General features: G+C 51.2%; 1 protein-coding gene across 1 annotated transcript in view; it reads right to left on the bottom strand.

Annotated features, from left to right (window-relative positions):
- LOC140409342 (matrix metalloproteinase-21-like) overlaps positions 1 to 20006 on the bottom strand; it is a 121900-nt gene that overhangs the window by 40686 nt on the left and 61208 nt on the right. Inside the window, exons 6-7 of the mRNA XM_072497758.1 lie at positions 14441 to 14698; positions 11948 to 12120 (exon numbers count right to left, since the gene is read on the bottom strand). Of these exons, the coding sequence (XP_072353859.1) occupies positions 11948 to 12120; positions 14441 to 14698 (431 nt within the window). The remainder of the gene's footprint in view (positions 1 to 11947; positions 12121 to 14440; positions 14699 to 20006) is intronic.

Raw genomic sequence — 20006 nt, 5'->3', positions numbered from 1 at the left:
GTACCTGTCCTGCGAGTGTTCGATGGGGACAGTGCAGAGGGAGCTTTACTCTGTATCTAACCCCGTGCTGTACCTGTCCTGGGAGTGTTTGATGGGGACAGGGTAGAGGGAGCTTTACTCTGTATCTAACCCCGTGCGGTACCTGACCTGGGAGTGTTTGGTGGGGACAGTGTAGAGGAAGCTTTACTCTGTATCTAACCCCGTGCTGTTCCTATCCTGGCAGTGTTTGATGGGGACAGTGTAGAGGGAGCTTTACTCTGTATCTAACCCCGTGCTGTACCTGTCTTGGGAGTGTTTGATGCGGACATTGTAGAGGGAGCTTTACTCTGTATCTAACCCCGTGCTGTACCTGTCCTGGGAGTGTTTGATGGGGACAGTGAAGAGGGAGCTTTACTCTGTATCTAACCCCGTGCTGTTCCTGTCCTGGGAGTGTTTGATGGGGACTGTGTAGAGGGAGATTTACTCTGTATCTAACCCCGTGCTGTACCTGTCCTGTGAGTGTTTGATGAGGACAGTGCAGAGGGAGCTTTATTCTGTATCTAACCCCGTGCTGTACCTGTCCTGGGAGTGTTTGATGGGGGCAGTGTAGAGGTAGCTTTAGTCTGTATCTAACCCCGTGCTGTACCTGTCCTGGGAGTGTTTGATGGGGACAGTATAGAGGGAGCTTTATTCTGTATCAAACCCCGTGCTGTATCTGTCCTGGGAGTGTTTGATGGGGGCTGTGTAGAGGGAGCTTTCCTCTCTATCCAACCCCATGCTGTACCTGTCCTGGGAGTGTTTGATGGGGACAGTGTCGAGGGAGCTTTACTCTGTATATTACCCCATGCTGTACCTGTCCTGTGGGTGTTTGATGGGGACAGTGTAGAGGGAGCTTTACTCTGTATCTAACACCGTGCTGTACCTGTCCTGGGAGTATTTGATGGGGACAGTGTAGAGGGAGCTTTACTCTGTATCTAACCCCGTGCTGTACCTGTCCTGGGAGTGTTTGATGGGGACAGTGTAGAGGGATTTTACTCTGTATCTAACCCCGTGCTGTACCTGTCCTGGGAGTGTTTGATGGGGACAGTGTAGAGGGAGCTTTACTCTGGATATTACCCCATGCTGTACCTGTCCTGGGAGTGTTTGATGGGGACAGTGTAGAGGGAGCTTTACTCTGTATCTAACCCCGTGCTGTACCTGTCCTGTGAGTGTTTGATGAGGACAGTGCAGAGGGAGCTTTATTCTGTATCAATCCCGTGCTGTACCTGTCCTGGGAGTGTTTGATGGGGGCAGTGTAGAGGTAGCTTTACTCTGTGTCATGATATTCAAACACGCACATCATGATAGACACACCAACAGACAAATCAGAACACACAACACCACAACCAATGACAGAAAGATATAAAAGCACAGACACAACCCCTGGTGGTCAGGAAGAGCGGCAGAGGAGAACCAGGACACAGCCATAGCCGGGGACACTCAGGGAGACAGCACATGCAGAGTATCCAGAACGAACTGTATTATAAGAGTTATAATAAAATAGAGTTGTACCACATACAACTGTGTTGGCTCATCTGTGCACCAGAGCACCCAACACCACATGGTACAGGAGTGGATCGATACCTGCCGGCATACATCCAGTGTACAGAGACAACCAGCAGTGCCCAGACATGATGTACGAGCTCCCGGTTCCGCAGGCGCTCCAGTGCGACGGCGACCTCCACGAAAACTGGCGGCGATTCCGGCAAATGTTCGAGATGTTCCTGGCGGCAGCTCAACTCCAAGACCTGGATGATAAGGAAAAAATTGAATTTCTCCTCATCGTCGCCGGTGCAAGGGCAAGAGCAATGTTCAGAAGGTTCAGGTTCTTCAGGAGGCAGCAAAGGCACGATTACCAGGCAGTCATGGGCAAATTCGCCAAGTACTGTGAAGAATACGCAATCCAATGGGCACTTAAAGGTAAGAAAAGCTGCAATACTCACCTCGTGGCTGGGATCCCGGAGCCCGAAATCCCGGGCCTGAGAAAAGGCTGGGTCGAGGTCGACGGCCATCTTGCTAAAGGTATCACGCTAGCACAGTTGCGCGAGAAGTGCGCAGAACCGGAAGTTTCGTATGCGCATGCGCAATATGGTGCGCATCCGCAGTTAAGAAAATGGCCATCGGTAAAGGAACAGCGATCTGAGCATGCGCAGTCGCTTCCTACGTGCTACATACCGAGCGTCAGGATGTCAGAGGCCCAAGACTGGATCAATTTAAAAAGGAAATGTCCCAAATCCAATTTAAAAGGGAAACGTCCCAAATCAAAAAAACAAAAATCTGTTAAAGCTGTAAAACAACCTTCCCTCACCTGGAATGACAGCGCAGTGCCGCAAATTGACCCAGGAGATGAATTTTACCTCCGAAGAACCCTCCGACAAGCAGTTACCTACGCACAAACCGATGATTCCGGCCTTGAATACTTCGATGACGATTTTTACAGTGTTTCCGGACCTCGCGAACCCAATGATAGCTCCGTGGTCCTATATGACTATGACTCGGACGAACCTTTCGTGTTGCACATTGGCGGCCCCCATACTGAATCCGACGCAGATGCGGATTCATTTTTCGGATTTGAGGATCTTCAACCCAGCAGATATGACGTTCCAACTTATCAGTACCGGATGATGCTGCAGCCTGACATTACCAGACAGGGAGCGGTGCAAGCACACGGAGAGTGCCCTGCTGCCACACAGAGCGTGGTCCACGTCCCGCTCAACGTTCCCGACTCTATGAAAGAAGACATGCAAGACTCCAGAGTGCAGTCCTCGCATGAACCAGAAGTGACTCCAGTGTCACAAGCTTCCACAGCAAGCTCGTGGACAGCCTCCACGATAGAAGCAACGCAAGACTCCAGAGCGCAGTCCTTGCAGGAACAAGACCATGAGGGTCTAGCAACCTCTCCTGACCAACCAGCGGCAGACGATGCAAGTCTGCCATGCTCCCGTGAACAGCAAGAAGGCTATAACAGCCTACCATGCTCCACTACACAGCAGCATGACCATGACGGTCTCTCATGCTACAATAAAGGGCACAGCGCTGAAGACTGTTCAAGCCCAACTGAAGACAAGCCAAAGGAATCGCCTCGTCCAAGCCCGAAGAAAAAAGGTTTATGCGCTGACCTTCAGGATCATTGTAGCCGAACAGAGATTAATAATGCAGCACGGCCACAGAAGGATGCTGAGGATTTCCTAACAAAATTAATTGTATGTTTAACTTGCAAGGAGCAGACTGAGAATTGCCAGTGTTTTAGTACAGATCGAAAAAATGGACAAGACATTGATCCTCAGGTAATGGAAATAACACAACCTGACTCATATCCACGGCAGGGACAAATGTCTCCCTTCAACACAATGCCGCAAAATCCCAACTTCGGAGACCAGCAGTTAGTCAGTAATGACTCTTCAAACCTGGAAGGGAACATTAATTGCATTGAACCTATACACACTCCACTGATTGTTGAGCAGAACATTGGAGCAAGAATCCTGAGGACACCGACATCGAGTAGCCAGATAACGAATTTAACACCCACAGCAGTTTCAAGTGAACCAAGTGTGCTTTCCACTAATGATGAAGATGCAGATAAGGTCGACCCGATTATCCATTGTACCACACTAACCCCAGTGCTCAAGCAGTTATGTATGGGGAGTATAATGTGGGCAATTGAGAACAGTAAAAAAGAGACTGTGACCATGCCAGTCCCAGCAAAATCAGACCCAGAGACCATGAAGGCATGTATATCAAACAAAGTTACATATGAGGTACCTGAGAAGAAAAGTGAAACGGAATGTTCTTTGGAAAATGGTACAATGTCGATAGAAACAGTGGATACTATATTCGAGACCATACATATGGGAGAATTTGGGGGTAATAAACAAGGTTCTGCAATGTCTGGGGGAAGATTTAAAGTTCCAAAGAAGAAAAGCCCAAATGAAGGACAATGGCAAGACAATGACAGTCCACCGACATGGTGTGCACCACCAGATGAAAACTCTGACAATTTACCCAACCCTAGTGAACAGCAAGCTGCTAATGACGATCTATCCACGGGATGTGAGACGAGTGACGACAGCATCCCACTTCCCATGCAAAAGGTGCAAGGTGACAGACCTCGCCTAGTGCGTACCAAGGCACTCAACGATCACGGTGGGACCACTGACGACTGCGGTAGCGGCGCACCGCTTCCACCCTCGATGGCTCGAGCCTCTCCACTGGTTGGTGCATTCCTGCATGTTCCGACTCCAGAAGTGCAGCTTCAGGGAATCTCGGCTGCCTCCAGTGAACCTGTTGGGACTCCGGATGGGGGGCATCGACGGAAGGCAGACCGGACTCCAGATGGGGAGCAGCCAAGCGCCGACTCTGATCTGCGCACGCCAGACCTTGCTCCGGACGGGCGGTGTCGCGGCCTCGGTGATGGCACGCTCAGGGTGACGGCAGATGCCACGGCGACAGGGAATGGATCGCGTGGCAGTCCCACTGGGTCGGCAGTGGCAACCAGCACCGGCGGTCCAAGATGGACACACCAACTCGCGCCATCGCCAGACGTTGATGCGAGCAACAATTCTCTATCCAAGGCGACATGCTTCGACGTTTCTCTGCGGAGTCGCCCTTCCGGCACAGCAGGTGGCCGGAACCAGCGTACACGGTCTTGGCCAACTTCCACATCTGGCACAGTCATCGCCTTGCATGATATTAGTGATGGTGCTACTTCGATGGCAACGACCCATCGGCTACAAGATGCCGTCCACCACAAACATAAAAAGAAAACAGACTCCACCTTGTTCCTGGCATGCAGGGCGGATGGATTGGTGCGTAGGCGCAATCAGCGGGCTCTGTGCCGCCTTCCACGCTCGCAACTGCACCGTACGCACACGCCGGATCCTCCACTGGTTCCCAAGGATGACTTCGTGGAGATGCCACGGATCATGCCCCTTCCATCGCCACCAGAACCAAACCACAGCCAGGGCACCACTAACAAAGATGTTGAATGTCATATTTGCAAGAATGAAAAAGACCAAGCACTGCAGGAAGTACAACAAATGGTAAAGTAGAGACTTCGGCAACAGCATCACCTCCAACAGTCCAAGGTGAACCAGTGTGACCCCAAATCTCCACAGCTGAACCGGCTTGAGGACCAGCCCATTCTTGAGGTGGTCACCCATTAGACTGGACTTATAACGCTGTTCATACGTTCAAAAAGTCAAACACTTCTGTATTATAACCTGTTGTTGTTTATTGTTCCAGATATCGTCTGACCGGACCAATGTTCAAGTTTTTTTTTTTCTCTCGCATCCAAGTTTTGTTATGGTACAACCTTGTTAGTGTGACGCACCCGACATCGCCCCATGTAAATAGTTACGTCATAAACACACGCTGTACACAACACACACGCACACTCTTAGATGCACTCACGACACAATTGTATTTATAACCACGTAGGCACTTGTCTTTGTAAAAAAGGGGGATGTCATGATATTCAAACACACACATCATGATAGACACACCAACAGACAAATCAGAACACACAACACCACAACCAATGACAGAAAGATATAAAAGCACAGACACAACCCCTGGTGGTCAGGAAGAGCGGCAGAGGAGAACCAGGACACAGCCATAGCCGGGGACACTCAGGGAGACAGCACGTGCAGAGTATCCAGAACGAATTGTATTATAAGAGTTATAATAAAATAGAGTTGTACCACATACAACTGTGTTGGCTCATCTGTGCACCAGAGCACCCAACACCACACTCTGTATCTAACCCCATGCTGTACCTGTCCTGGGAGTGTTTGATGGGGACAGTGTGGAGGGATGCTTTATTCTGTATCAAACCCCGTGCTGTACCTGTCCTGGGAGTGTTTGGTGGGGACAGTGTAGAGGGAGCTTTACTCTGTATCTAACCCCATGCTGTACTTGTCCTGGGAGTTTTTGATGGGGACAGTGTAGAGGGAGCTTTACTCTGTATCTAACCCCATGCTGTACCTGTCCTGGGAGTATTTGATGGGGACAGTGTAGAGGGAGCTTTACTCTGTATCTTACCCCGTGCTGTACCTGTCCTGGGAGTGTTTGATGGGGACTGTGTAGAGGGAGCTTGACTCTGGATATTACCCCATGCTGTACCTGTCCTGGGAGTGTTTGATGGGGACAGTGTAGAGGGAGCTTTACTCTGTATCTAACCCCGTGCTGTACCTGTCCTGTGAGTGTTTGATGGGGACAGTGCAGAGGGAGCTTTATTCTGTATCTAACCCCGTGCTGTACCTGTCCTGGGAGTGTTTGATGGGGGCAGTGTAGAGAGAGGTTTACTCTGTATCTAACCCCGTGCTGTACCTGTCCTGGGAGTGTTTGATGGGGACAGTGTGGAGGGAGCTTTATTCTGTATCAAACCCCGTGCTGTACCTGTCCTGGGAGTGTTTGATGGGGGCAGTGTAGAGTGAGCTTTACTCTCTATCGAACCCCGTGCTGCACCTGTCCTGGGAGTGTTTGGTGGCGACAGTGTAGAGGGAGCTTTACTCTGTATCTAACCCCATGCTGTACCTGTCCTGGGAGTGTTTGATGGGGACAGTGTAGAGGGAGCTTTACTCTGTATCTAACCCCATGCTGTACCTGTCCTGGGAGTGTTTGATGGGGACAGTGTAGAGGGTGCTTTACTCTGTATCTAACCCCGTGCTGTACCTGTCCTGCGAGTGTTTGATGGGGACAGTGTAGACGGAGCTTTACTCTGGATATTACCCCATGCTGTACCTGTCCTGGGAGTGTTTGATGGGGACAGTGTAGAGGGAGCTTTACTCTGTATCTAACCCCGTGCTGTACCTGTCCTGTGAGTATTTGATGGGGACAGTGCAGAGGGAGTTTTACTCTGTATCAAACCCCGTGCTGTATCTGTCCTGGGAGTGTTTGATGGGGGCTGTGTAGAGGGAGCTGTCCTCTCTATCCAACCCCATGCTGTACCTGTCCTGGGAGTGTTTGATGGGGGCAGTGTAGAGGGAGCTTTACTCTGTATATTACCCCATGCTGTACCTGTCCTGGGAGTGTTTGATGGGGACAGTGTAGAGGGAGCTTTACTCTGTATCTAACACCGTGCTGTACCTGTCCTGGGAGTGTTTGATGGGGACAGTGTAGAGGGAGCTTTACTCTGTATATTACCCCATGCTGTACCTGTCCTGGGAGTGTTTGATGGGGACAGTGTAGAGGGAGCTTTACTCTGTATCTAACCCCGTGCTGTGCCTGTCCTGGGAGTGTTTGATGGGGACAGGGTAGAGGGAGCTTGTAGCGCACAAAGACTCACGAGAGACGAATAGAGATGAAGTCGATGAGGCTTTATTAAGCGTGACTTGTTCCCCGCAGTTCAGTAACAGACTGGCCTGCGGGGGAGAACTCCTGGTTCTTATACTCTGCCTTCAGGGCGGAGAGAGAGGTCAACAGCCAACCAGGACCCGGGATCTGTCAGCCAAATACATCACGGCTTCACAGTCCCACATGACCCCTAATGCATACTACCACAGAGCTTTACTCTGTATCTAACCCTATGCTGTACCTGTCCTGCGAGTGTTTGATGGGGACAGGGTAGAGGGAGCTTTACTCTGTATCTAACCCCGTGCGGTACCTGACCTGGGAGTGTTTGGTGGGGACAGTGTAGAGGGAGCTTTACTCTGTATCTAACCCCGTGCTGTACCTGTCCTGGGAGTGTTTGGTGGGGACAGTGTAGAGGAAGCTTTACTCTGTATCTAACCCCGTGCTGTTCCTATCCTGGCAGTGTTTGATGGGGACAGTGTAGAGGGAGCTTTACTCTGTATCTAACCCCGTGCTGTACCTGTCCTGGGAGTGTTTGATGCGGACATTGTAGAGGGAGCTTTACTCTGTATCTAACCCCGTGCTGTACCTGTCCTGGGAGTGTTTGATGGGGACAGTGTAGAGGGAGCTTTACTCTATCTAACCCCATGCTGTACCTGTCCTGGGAGTATTTGATGGGGACAGTGTAGAGGGAGCTTTACTCTGTATCTTACCCCGTGCTGTACCTGTCCTGGGAGTGTTTGATGGGGACTGTGTAGAGGGAGCTTGACTCTGGATATTACCCCATGCTGTACCTGTCCTGGGAGTGTTTGATGGGGACAGTGTAGAGGGAGCTTTACTCTGTATCTAACCCCGTGCTGTACCTGTCCTGTGAGTGTTTGATGGGGACAGTGCAGAGGGAGCTTTATTCTGTATCTAACCCCGTGCTGTACCTGTCCTGGGAGTGTTTGATGGGGGCAGTGTAGAGAGAGGTTTACTCTGTATCTAACCCCGTGCTGTACCTGTCCTGGGAGTGTTTGATGGGGACAGTGTGGAGGGAGCTTTATTCTGTATCAAACCCCGTGCTGTACCTGTCCTGGGAGTGTTTGATGGGGGCAGTGTAGAGTGAGCTTTACTCTCTATCGAACCCCGTGCTGCACCTGTCCTGGGAGTGTTTGGTGGCGACAGTGTAGAGGGAGCTTTACTCTGTATCTAACCCCATGCTGTACCTGTCCTGGGAGTGTTTGATGGGGACAGTGTAGAGGGAGCTTTACTCTGTATCTAACCCCATGCTGTACCTGTCCTGGGAGTGTTTGATGGGGACAGTGTAGAGGGTGCTTTACTCTGTATCTAACCCCGTGCTGTACCTGTCCTGCGAGTGTTTGATGGGGACAGTGTAGACGGAGCTTTACTCTGGATATTACCCCATGCTGTACCTGTCCTGGGAGTGTTTGATGGGGACAGTGTAGAGGGAGCTTTACTCTGTATCTAACCCCGTGCTGTACCTGTCCTGTGAGTATTTGATGGGGACAGTGCAGAGGGAGTTTTACTCTGTATCAAACCCCGTGCTGTATCTGTCCTGGGAGTGTTTGATGGGGGCTGTGTAGAGGGAGCTGTCCTCTCTATCCAACCCCATGCTGTACCTGTCCTGGGAGTGTTTGATGGGGGCAGTGTAGAGGGAGCTTTACTCTGTATATTACCCCATGCTGTACCTGTCCTGGGAGTGTTTGATGGGGACAGTGTAGAGGGAGCTTTACTCTGTATCTAACACCGTGCTGTACCTGTCCTGGGAGTGTTTGATGGGGACAGTGTAGAGGGAGCTTTACTCTGTATATTACCCCATGCTGTACCTGTCCTGGGAGTGTTTGATGGGGACAGTGTAGAGGGAGCTTTACTCTGTATCTAACCCCGTGCTGTGCCTGTCCTGGGAGTGTTTGATGGGGACAGGGTAGAGGGAGCTTGTAGCGCACAAAGACTCACGAGAGACGAATAGAGATGAAGTCGATGAGGCTTTATTAAGCGTGACTTGTTCCCCGCAGTTCAGTGACAGACTGGCCTGCGGGGGAGAACTCCTGGTTCTTATACTCTGCCTTCAGGGCGGAGAGAGAGGTCAACAGCCAACCAGGACCCGGGATCTGTCAGCCAATTACATCACGGCTTCACAGTCCCACATGACCCCTAATGCATACTACCACAGAGCTTTACTCTGTATCTAACCCTATGCTGTACCTGTCCTGCGAGTGTTTGATGGAGACAGGGTAGAGGGAGCTTTACTCTGTATCTAACCCCGTGCGGTACCTGACCTGGGAGTGTTTGATGGGGACAGTGTAGAGGGAGCTTTACTCTGTATCTAACCCCGTGCTGTACCTGTCCTGGGAGTGCTTGGTGGGGACAGTGTAGAGGAAGCTTTACTCTGTATCTAACCCCGTGCTGTTCCTATCCTGGCAGTGTTTGATGGGGACAGTGTAGAGGGAGCTTTACTCTGTATCTAACCCCGTGCTGTACCTGTCCTGGGAGTGTTTGATGCGGACATTGTAGAGGGAGCTTTACTCTGTATCTAACCCCGTGCTGTACCTGTCCTGGGAGTGTTTGATGGGGACAGTGTAGAGGGAGCTTTACTCTGTGTCTAACCCCGTGCTGTTCCTGTCCTGGGAGTGTTTGATGGGGACAGTGTCGAGGGAGCTTTACTCTGTATCTAACCCCGTGCAGTACCTGTCCTGGGAGTGTTTGATGGGGACAGTGTAGAGGGAGCTTTACTCTGTATCTAACCCCATGCTGTACCTGTCCTGGGAGTGTTTGATGGGGACAGGGTGGAGGGAGCTTTACTCTGTATCTAACCCCGTGCTGTACCTGTCCTGGGAATGCTTGATGGGGACAGTGTCGAGGGAGCTTTACTCTGTATCTAACCCCGTGCTGTACCTGTCCTGGGAGTGTTTGATGGGGACAGTGTAGAGGAAGCTTTACTCTGTATCTAACCCCGTGCTGTACCTGTCCTGGGAGTGTTTGATGGGGACAGTGTAGAGGGAGCTTTACTCTGTATCTAACCCCGTGCTGTACCTGTCCTGAGAGTGTTTGGGAGGGACAGTCTCGAGGGAGCTTTACTCTGTATCTAACCCCGTGCTGTACCTGTCCTGGGAGTGTTTGATGGGACAGTGTAGAGGGAGCTTTACTCTGTATCTAACCCCGTGCTGTACCTGTCCTGGGAAGTTTGATGGGACAGTGAAGAGGGAGCTTTACTCTGAATCTAACCCCGTGCGGTACTTGTCCTGGGAGTGTTTGATGGGTACAGTGTAGAGGGAGCTTTACTCTGTATCTAACCCCGTGCTGTACCTGTCCTGGGAGTGTTTGATGGGACAGTGTAGAGGGAGCTTTACTCTGTATGTAACCCCGTGCGGTACCTGTCCTGGGAGTGTTTGATGGGGACAGTGTAGAGGGAGCTTTACTCTGTATATAACCCCGTGCTGTACCTGTCCTGGGAGTGTTTCATTGGGACAGTTTAGAGGGAGCTTTACTCTGAATCTAACCCCGTGCGGTACCTGACCTGGGAGTGTTTGATGGGGACAGTGTAGAGGGAGCTTTACTCTGTATCTAACCCCGTGCTGTACCTGTCCTGGGAGTGTTTGGTGGGGACAGTGTAGAGGAAGCTTTACTCTGTATCTAACCCCGTGCTGTTCCTATCCTGGGAGTGTTTGATGGGGACAGTGAAGAGGGAGCTTTACTCTGTATCTAACCCCGTGCTGTACCTGTCCTGGGAGTGTTTGATGGGGACAGTGTAGAGGGAGCTTTACTCTGTATCTAACCCCGTGCTGTACCTGTCCTGGGAGTGTTTGATGGGGACAGTGTAGAGGGAGATTTACCCTATATCTAACCCCGTGCTGTTCCTGTCCTGGGAGTGTTTGATGGGGACAGTATCGAGGGAGCTTTACTCTGTATCTAACCCCGTGCTGTACCTGTCCTGGGAGTGTTTGATGGGGACAGTGTAGAGGGAGCTTTACTCTGTATCTAACCCCGTGCTGTTCCTGTCCTGGGAGTGTTTGATGGGGACAGTGTCGAGGGAGCTTTACTCTGTATCTAACCCCATGCAGTACCTGTCCTGGGAGAGTTTGATGGGGACAGTGTAGAGGGAGCTTTACTCTGTATCTAACCCCGTGCTGTACCTGTCCTGGCAGTGTTTGATGGGGACAGGGTAGAAGGAGCTTTACTCTGTATCTAACCCGGTGCTGTACCTGTCCTGGGAGTGTTTGATGGGGACAGTGTAGAGGGAGCTTTACTCTGTATCTAACCCCGTGCTGTACCTGTCCTGGGAGTGTTTGATGGGGACAGTGTGGAGGGAGCTTTACTCTGTATCTAACACCGTGCTGTACCTGTCCTGGGAGTGTTTGATGGGGACAGTGTGGAGGGAGCTTTACTCTGTATCTAACACCGTGCTGTACCTGTCCTGGGAGTGAGGGGGCAGTGTAGAGGGAGTTTACTCTGTATCTAACCCCGTGCGGCTCAAACGGCTTCAGCCCTCGGCTTTGATGTTGTGGATACGATTATTCTTTAATCGTATTAATCTGTAATTATTGATAACCAGTGTATGAAATGGAATGGGCAGCTTTACCGGACTGGGTTGAAGATGATTGGATTTGCGAGGGGGTTGGAGATGACTGATACTTACATTGGGGCCTTTAAAGAAGTAGACGCAGTGGTCCCTTTTGTCAAAGTAGATGGCATCAATCGGGCCGTCAATTCCAGGGAAACCGTGTGAGATGGGGCGAGGATAGCGATTACCCTGAGGGTCCTCAGTATAAACTCTGTCATTGTCATTGTCATATTGCCAGTACATGGTGCCTATTAGCAGAATGAGAGAGGGTGGTGAGCTTCTTTCAAACAACGCCGAGGTCAAATAAACCGTGTGGGACTATCATCGTCTCAAACAGCCTCTGCCCAGGGGTTTACACTACAGTTAATCCAGCCTCCAGCAACGCAGGCTCAAACAGACATTGGCATCATCAGTCAATGACATTGAGTTGCATCGAGGCCAGAGAACACCTACAGGCCTTTTGGCCCATCAGTTGCGTGCTGTAATTTATTTCTTGGACAATTTGTCTATTCGATGCCAGGTGGCACAGCGGTTAGCACTGCTGCCCCACAGCTCCAGGGTCCCGGGTTCAATTCCGGCCTCGGGTGACTGAGCGGATTCTGCACGTTCTCCCCGTGTCTGCGTGGGTTTCCTCCGGGTGCTCCGGTTTCCTCCCACAGTCCAAAGAGGTGCGGTTTAGGTGGATTGGCCGTGATAAAATTTCCCCTTAGTGTCCAAAAATGTGAGGTGGGGTTACGGGGATAGGGTGGGGGAAGTGGGCCTTGGGTAGGTTGCCTTTTCAGAGGTGCAGGCCCGATGGGCTGATTGGCCTCCTTCTGCACTGCGGGGATTCTATGTGGGGCTTCTAGATGAGCGTCCTCTTAACCCTCTTCAGCTCACTAAATGACACCGCCATTCAACTTATCCAGTTTGTAAAGAGCGATTCAGTTCACACTAACCCCCATTGCCCAAAATATTTGTCAAATTCTCGGTGTTGCTTAACCCCTGTTCTCCACCCCAGCAGACACCTTTGCCCCCTGACCCCTTCCCCCCCCCCCCCTCCCCCACCCCCCCCCCCCCCCCCAGGCCTCCACCGGTCTCTCCTCCAGAGAATTTCACAGACTAACGACCCTCTGAGAGAAAATAAAAGATTTATTACAGGATCCAGGGGTCTGGACGAGGAACCTAGAAGCATTTACGAATCCCATAGCGGCTGTGTGAAAATTTGAATTGGATTAAAAAATATAATCTGTGGATAAAAGTAACCATGGAAACTGTCAGGTTACCATGAAAAACCCCTTCTGATTCAGTAAGATACTTAAGGGAAGGAATGTCAGTGTTCTTGTAACTCCTGTGCGAATGGTCGTTACAAGCAACAGGAATCACGGACATGTGGCGATGCCCGAGGCCATTCGATCCGTCCTGTCTGCACCAGCTCTCTGAATGAGCTTATGGTTTTGTGCCGTTCCCCTGCCTTTCCCCCCTACCCCTGCACATTCTTTCTATTCAAATGATCTTCCAATCCCCTCCTGACTGCCTCGATTGAACCTGCCCCCGCCACATTTTCGGACAGGACATTCCAGACATAAAGCACTCGCTATGAGAAAAAGTTTCCTCACATCGGTGATAGTGCCCTTAGTGTTGGGTGGGGTTGCTGGGTTATGGGGATGGGGTGGAGGTGTGGACCTTGGGAAGGTTGCTCTTTCCAAGAGCCGGTGCAGACTCGATTAGCCGAATGGCCTCCTTCTGCACTGTAAATTCTATGAAATCACATTTGCTTCTTTTGCAAATCACATTAAATCGGCGACCCTCTCATTCTCCATCCTTTTACGAAGGGGACGGTTTCTCCTGACCTACTCTGTCCAGCCCACTCATGATTGTGAACAGCTCTATCAGATTAGGATTCCCAACAGGTTTTACATGTGCATTTTCCTTCTAAATTCTCTTTCTTTTTAAAAAATTCATTTTTTTTCCAATTAAGGGGCAATTTAGCGTGGCCAATCCACAATTCTCCGACTTGAGTTTGACTCTCCTGCTAATCTTGCTAGAGTAATCGCCACATCATTGCTATAGTAACTCAGTCTAACTAACCAGTCTGCTCTAAGCCACGCGGTGGGTGTGATGCTTCTGATCTGCCCCTGTCCTTCTCTCTGAGTGTCGCCTGTGGAAAGAGACAGAGCATGTGTGCCCTGTCCTTTTATATGGGTTGCCCCCTTGTGGTAATGTCACCTCTGGGTGTCTTGACTGCCCATTGGTCGTGTCCTATTCGATGTGTTCATTAGCTGTATGTCTGCATGTCATAACATCTCCGGTGCTCCCTCTAGTGTTTACTTAGTTGTAGTGTATTTACAGTGATGCATATCACCACACTACCCTGCACATCTTTTGGGTTGTGGGGGCGAAACCCACGCAGACACGGGGAGAATGTGCAAACTCCACACGGACAGTGACCCAGAGCCGGGATCGAATCTGGGACCTCGGCGTCCCTCCCCTTCTTCCCCTCCCCCAACCCCCCTCCGAGGACCTTCTCAGTCCCTTGGAACGCTGGAGCATTAGTGGCGCTCACATCAAAAGAATGTACGGCCTCACCTTTGAAGAAGAGAGTTACGTCCTTATTCCAGGACCAGATGTGAAGAAAGCCATCAATGTCAGAGGAAGGGAGACCTCGCCACCCGACCACCAGCGGGATGGGATCCCCGTACCGCGTCCTGTTGAAACGGTTCTCGTACATCCAGTACCAGCCGTGTCGCAGGAAGTAAGTGTTGAAACGGTACGTGACCTCACCAAACTCATTCTCCTCTCTGCGTACCCAATCAAACACTGTGTTAAAGCTGCCTTCACAGACCCCTGAAGCAGGGAACACAAGCAGATATTTCAGTTCATCGCTGTTGAGTGCCTCTGCAGAATCACTCATTACTTTTAAACCACTTGGATTCCATTGATCTGCCCATTGAAGGAACCTGCCAATTTACACCCAGGCTTCCCACATCCCATTAATCTCCAGCACTAAAGCAAGCAGCTCAACACCATCCAGGACAAAGCAGCCCGCTTGATTGCTCCCCCTTCCACAAACATTCAAATCCTCCACCACTGACGAACAGTGACAGCCGTGTGCACCATCTACAAGATGCACTGCAGGAACTCACCAAGTCTCCTTAGACAGCACCTTCCAAACCCACGATCACTACCATCTAGAAGGACAAGAGCAGCAGATACCTGGGAACCCCACCACCTGGAGGTTCCCCTCCAAGTCACTCACCACCCTGACTTGTAAATATATCGCCGTTCCGTCACTGTCGCTGGGGCAACATCCTGGAACTCCCTCCCTAACAGCACAGTGGGTGTACCTACACCACATACACTGTTTTTGTTCATTTTTTCATGGGAAGGGGTGTGGCTGGCTAGGCCATTTATAGTTCCAAGCCAGGATGTTTCCTTGGCTTGGAGGGGAGCTTGCAGGGTGTTGGTGCCCCAAAGCATCTGCTCCCTGAGGGGCCGAATGGCCTACTTCTGCTCCCGTCCCGTATATTTGTCTTTGAAGGTTGTTGAATTTTCAGGTTGTAAGGTGCTGTCAAAGGAGCCCCTGTGCATTACTGCAGCGGTTCAAGAGGGCAGCTCCCCACCACCTTCTCAAGGGTAATTAGGGATGAGAAGTCAGTGCTGGCTGAGGCAGACACGCACACATCCTATGGATGAATAAAAGGTTTATCAGTGGGACCCATCCCCTGTCTCCTGAGGGGTAGATTGGAGGCGGTACTCACTTGGCAGCTAGTGGGGGTTTCTGACATTAGTGCAGTGACGGGTGATCTCAGCTAGTCAGGGGGCTGCAGAAGGAGGCCATTCGGCCCATCGAGTCTGCAACGGCCCTTGGAAAGAGCACCCCATTCAAGCCCACACCTCCACCTATCCCTGTAACCCAGTCACCACACCTAACCTTTTTGGACACCAAGGGGCAATTTAACACGGCCAATCCACCTAACCTGCATGTCTTTGGACTGTGGGAGGAAACCGGAGCACCCGGGGGAAACCCACGCGCACACGGGGAGGACGTGCAGACTCCACACAGACAGTGACCCAAGCGGGGAATCGAACCTGGGACCCTGGAGCTGTGAAGCCACCGTGCTAACCACTGTGCTGCCGTGGCGAGGGATGTCCTTCTTCCTCTCATTGGGCCACAAGATTAAAATTGGGCTTCTTCACCAACCATAACCCCATGAATAAGATTGAATACGTTTACTACATGCCAAAGATTCCATAACGAGTTATAGAAAATGCTTAATCATTTATATATTAGTGGAACTGTCATCACCTTCAAATGGTAAAAACAAAAGGAATATTTATACTTTGGACATAGAGGGAGCCCACGGCTCTCACAGTCAATGTTGTGAGCAATCAACATGCACCTCACCTCACCTGCCCCAGATTTACTTCAGTACGAAGTCTGACAACACCAGGTTAAAGTCCAACAGGTTTGTTTCAAATCACTCGCTTTCGGAGCGCTGCTCCTTCCTCAGCGACATCGAAACAAACCTGTTGGACTTTAACCTGGTGTTGTAAGACTTCGCACTGTGCTCACCCCAGTCCAACGCCGGCCTCTCCACATCAGATTTACTTCAGTCATTCCAGTGGGAAAAAAGCTACAGGGGCGGAAATCAGTGCAATGTGGTAACCCCTGCATGTGAGCAAAATATCTCGTGGGCTGCACTCTGGGCCCAGATGGGCCCCGCATGTGACAACCCCCCCCCCCCCCCCCCCCCCGGCGAGGCCCCCCCGTTTGTCCACCCCTGCATTAGAGTGATTAAGAATCAGCTCTGTGCCATGTTAGAACAACGCAAGCCAAACCCCTATACATCAAACTATTCCGAACCAGCCCCGGGATAGAATGAATCCAGAACTCAACGCCAGTGATTACCAAACTGCTCTGACACATTCCCAGTCTGGTATCAATTGGAACATCATGTGGAAGTGAAATATGATTGGCTTGACTGTCAAAGAAACCCTCTGATTAGATCCGGCCTGTAATTCACCCCTGGTCATGTCTGTTCCATTTTTACTGAACTAATAATGCTGTAGACTTTCCTGCAGCACTCGATCTCAATAAGGAGGCAAGTCAGGTTGGTAGGTAATATGATGCAGGTTATATTGGCGACATGTTGTCAAATGCCCTTTGTGAATAACCGGGTCGCCTTTGAACAACAAAGTCATCGAATACCAGATGGGCAGTTAACAAATTACCAGACCACGGCAATCAACTGGGCAGAAAACCAGTCAAGTAATTAACTAATTAATTAACTAGTAAGGCAGCCAGCCAACTGACAAAAGAGGCAACCAATGATAAAATCAGTTAACCAGCCAATTGGTCAGGCAGCACGGTGACACGGTGGGATAGCACTGCTGCCTCACGGCACCGAGGTCCCAGGTTCGATCCCAGGTCACAGTCTGTGTGGAGTTTGCACATTCTCCCCATGTTGGTGGGTGGATTGGCCACAGTAAATTGCCCCTTAATTGGAAAAAGAAGAATTGGATACTTTTAAATTTATTTTTTAAAACACCCGAGCCAACTGGTTAACACCTTGCAGTGCTATAGCACCCTCTACATCCTCGGTGCTTTCGAACCAATGAAGTACTTTTGAAGGGTGATCACTGTTGCAATCCAGGGAACAAGGTAGCCAGTTTTTACACAGCGATATCCCACAAAACAGCACTGCGATGATGGCAGACATCTATTTTTGTGTTCTTTGTTGAAGGATACAGTTTGGCTCAGGATATTTTGGAGAACGCTCCAGTTTTTTTTATACATCTTTCACTTTTACTCCAGTGACGTCAGATGGGGCCCGAGTGCCTTCATAAGATGGCAGCACTGACAATGCAGCACTCCTTCATTAGCACACTGTCGCCCTCAGATCTCCCCAGAGATGCTGAATGCCTTCAGCACCTGGCTCAGGGTCAGACTGTTACCTCGAAGCTCAGGTGAAAATCAGCAAAGTCAGTTAATTAACAAGCGCAGAAAATGGGCAGGAAGCTAAATATCAAATCAAATAACTATTCAACCACCCATCCGATCCACCCCAAATAATCAATAATCAAAACTCATCACTCTTCCCACACTCACTCACTCACTCACTCACTCACCCCACACAAACTCACTCACTCACTCACCCCACACTCACTCACTCACCCCACACTCAATCACTCACTCACTCACTCATCCCTCACTCACTCACCCCACACTCACTCACTCACCCCACACTCACTCACTCACCCCACACTCACTCACTCACTCACTCACCCCACACTCACTCACTCACTCACTCACCCCACACTCACTCACTCACTCACCCCACACTCACTCACTCACTCACTCACCCCACACTCACTCACTCACTCACCCCACACTCAATCACTCACTCACTCACCCCACACTCACTCACTCACTCACTCACCCCACACTCACTCACTCACTCACTCACCCCACACTCACTCACCCCACACTCACTCACTCACTCACTCACCCCACACTCACTCACTCACCCCACACTCAATCACTCACTCACTCACTCATCCCTCACTCACTCACCCCACACTCACTCACTCACCCCACACTCACTCACTCACTCACTCACCCCACACCACTCACTCACTCCCCACCCCACACTCACTCACTCACCCCACCCCACACTCACTCACTCACCCCCACACACACTCACCTCCCCACCCCACACTCACTCACTCACCACACCACTCACTCACTCCCCCCACACTCACTCACCCCACACTCACCACACACTCACCACCCCACACTCACTCACTCACTCACTCACCCCACACTCACCCACTCACCCACCCCACACTCACACACTCACCACCCACCACCCACACACACCACTCACCCCCACACACACTCACTCACTCACACCCCACACACTCACTCACCACCCACACACTCACCCCACACCACCACTCACCCACCCCACACTCACTCACTCACCCCACACCACACACTCACCCACACCCCCCTCACTCACACACCCCACACTCACTCACACACCCACCCACTCACCCCACACACACACACTCACCCCACACTCACCACTCACCCCACCCCACACACTCACCACCCCCACACACACTCACTCACCCCACACTCACTCACTCACCCCACACTCACTCACTCACCCCACACTCACTCACCCCACACTCACTCACCCCACACTCACTCACTCACCCCACACTCAATCACTCACTCACTCACCCCACACTCACTCACTCACTCACCCCACACTCACTCACTCATCCCACACTCACTCACTCACCCCACACTCACTCACTCACTCACCCCACACTCACTCACTCACCCCACACTCACTCACTCACTCATCCCACACTCACTCACTCACCCCACACTCAATCACTCACTCACTCACTCATCCCACACTCACTCACTCACTCACCCCACACTCACTCACTCACCCCACACTCACTCACTCACTCACCCCACACTCACTCACTCACCCACTCACTCACCCCACACTCACTCACTCACTCACCCCACACTCACTCACTCACTCACCCCACACTCACTCACTCACTCACCCCACACTCACTCACTCACCCCACACTCACTCACTCACTCACCCCACACTCACTCACTCACCTCACCCCACACTCACTCACTCACCCCACACTCACTCACTCACCCACTCACTCACCCCACACTCACTCACTCACTCACCCCACACTCACTCACTCACTCACCCCACACTCACTCACTCACCCCACACTCACTCACTCACTCACCCCACACTCAATCACTCACTCACTCACTCATCCCACACTCACTCACTCACTCACCCCACACTCACTCACTCACTCACCCCACACTCACTCACTCACCCACTCACTCACCCCACACTCACTCACTCACTCACCCCACACTCACTCACTCACTCACCCCACACTCACTCACTCACTCACCCCACACTCACTCACTCACCCCACACTCACTCACTCACTCACCCCACACTCACTCACTCACTCACCCCACACTCACTCACTCACTCACCCCACACTCACTCACTCACCCCACACTCACTCACTCACTCACCCCACACTCACTCACTCACCCCACACTCACTCACCCCACACTCACTCACTC

The sequence above is a fragment of the Scyliorhinus torazame genome, chromosome 3 (genome assembly GCF_047496885.1).
Source record: "Scyliorhinus torazame isolate Kashiwa2021f chromosome 3, sScyTor2.1, whole genome shotgun sequence".
Classification (NCBI taxonomy): domain Eukaryota; kingdom Metazoa; phylum Chordata; class Chondrichthyes; order Carcharhiniformes; family Scyliorhinidae; genus Scyliorhinus; species Scyliorhinus torazame.
Note: the sequence above shows the minus strand (reverse complement) of the source record. Positions and strands in the feature narration are given on the sequence as shown.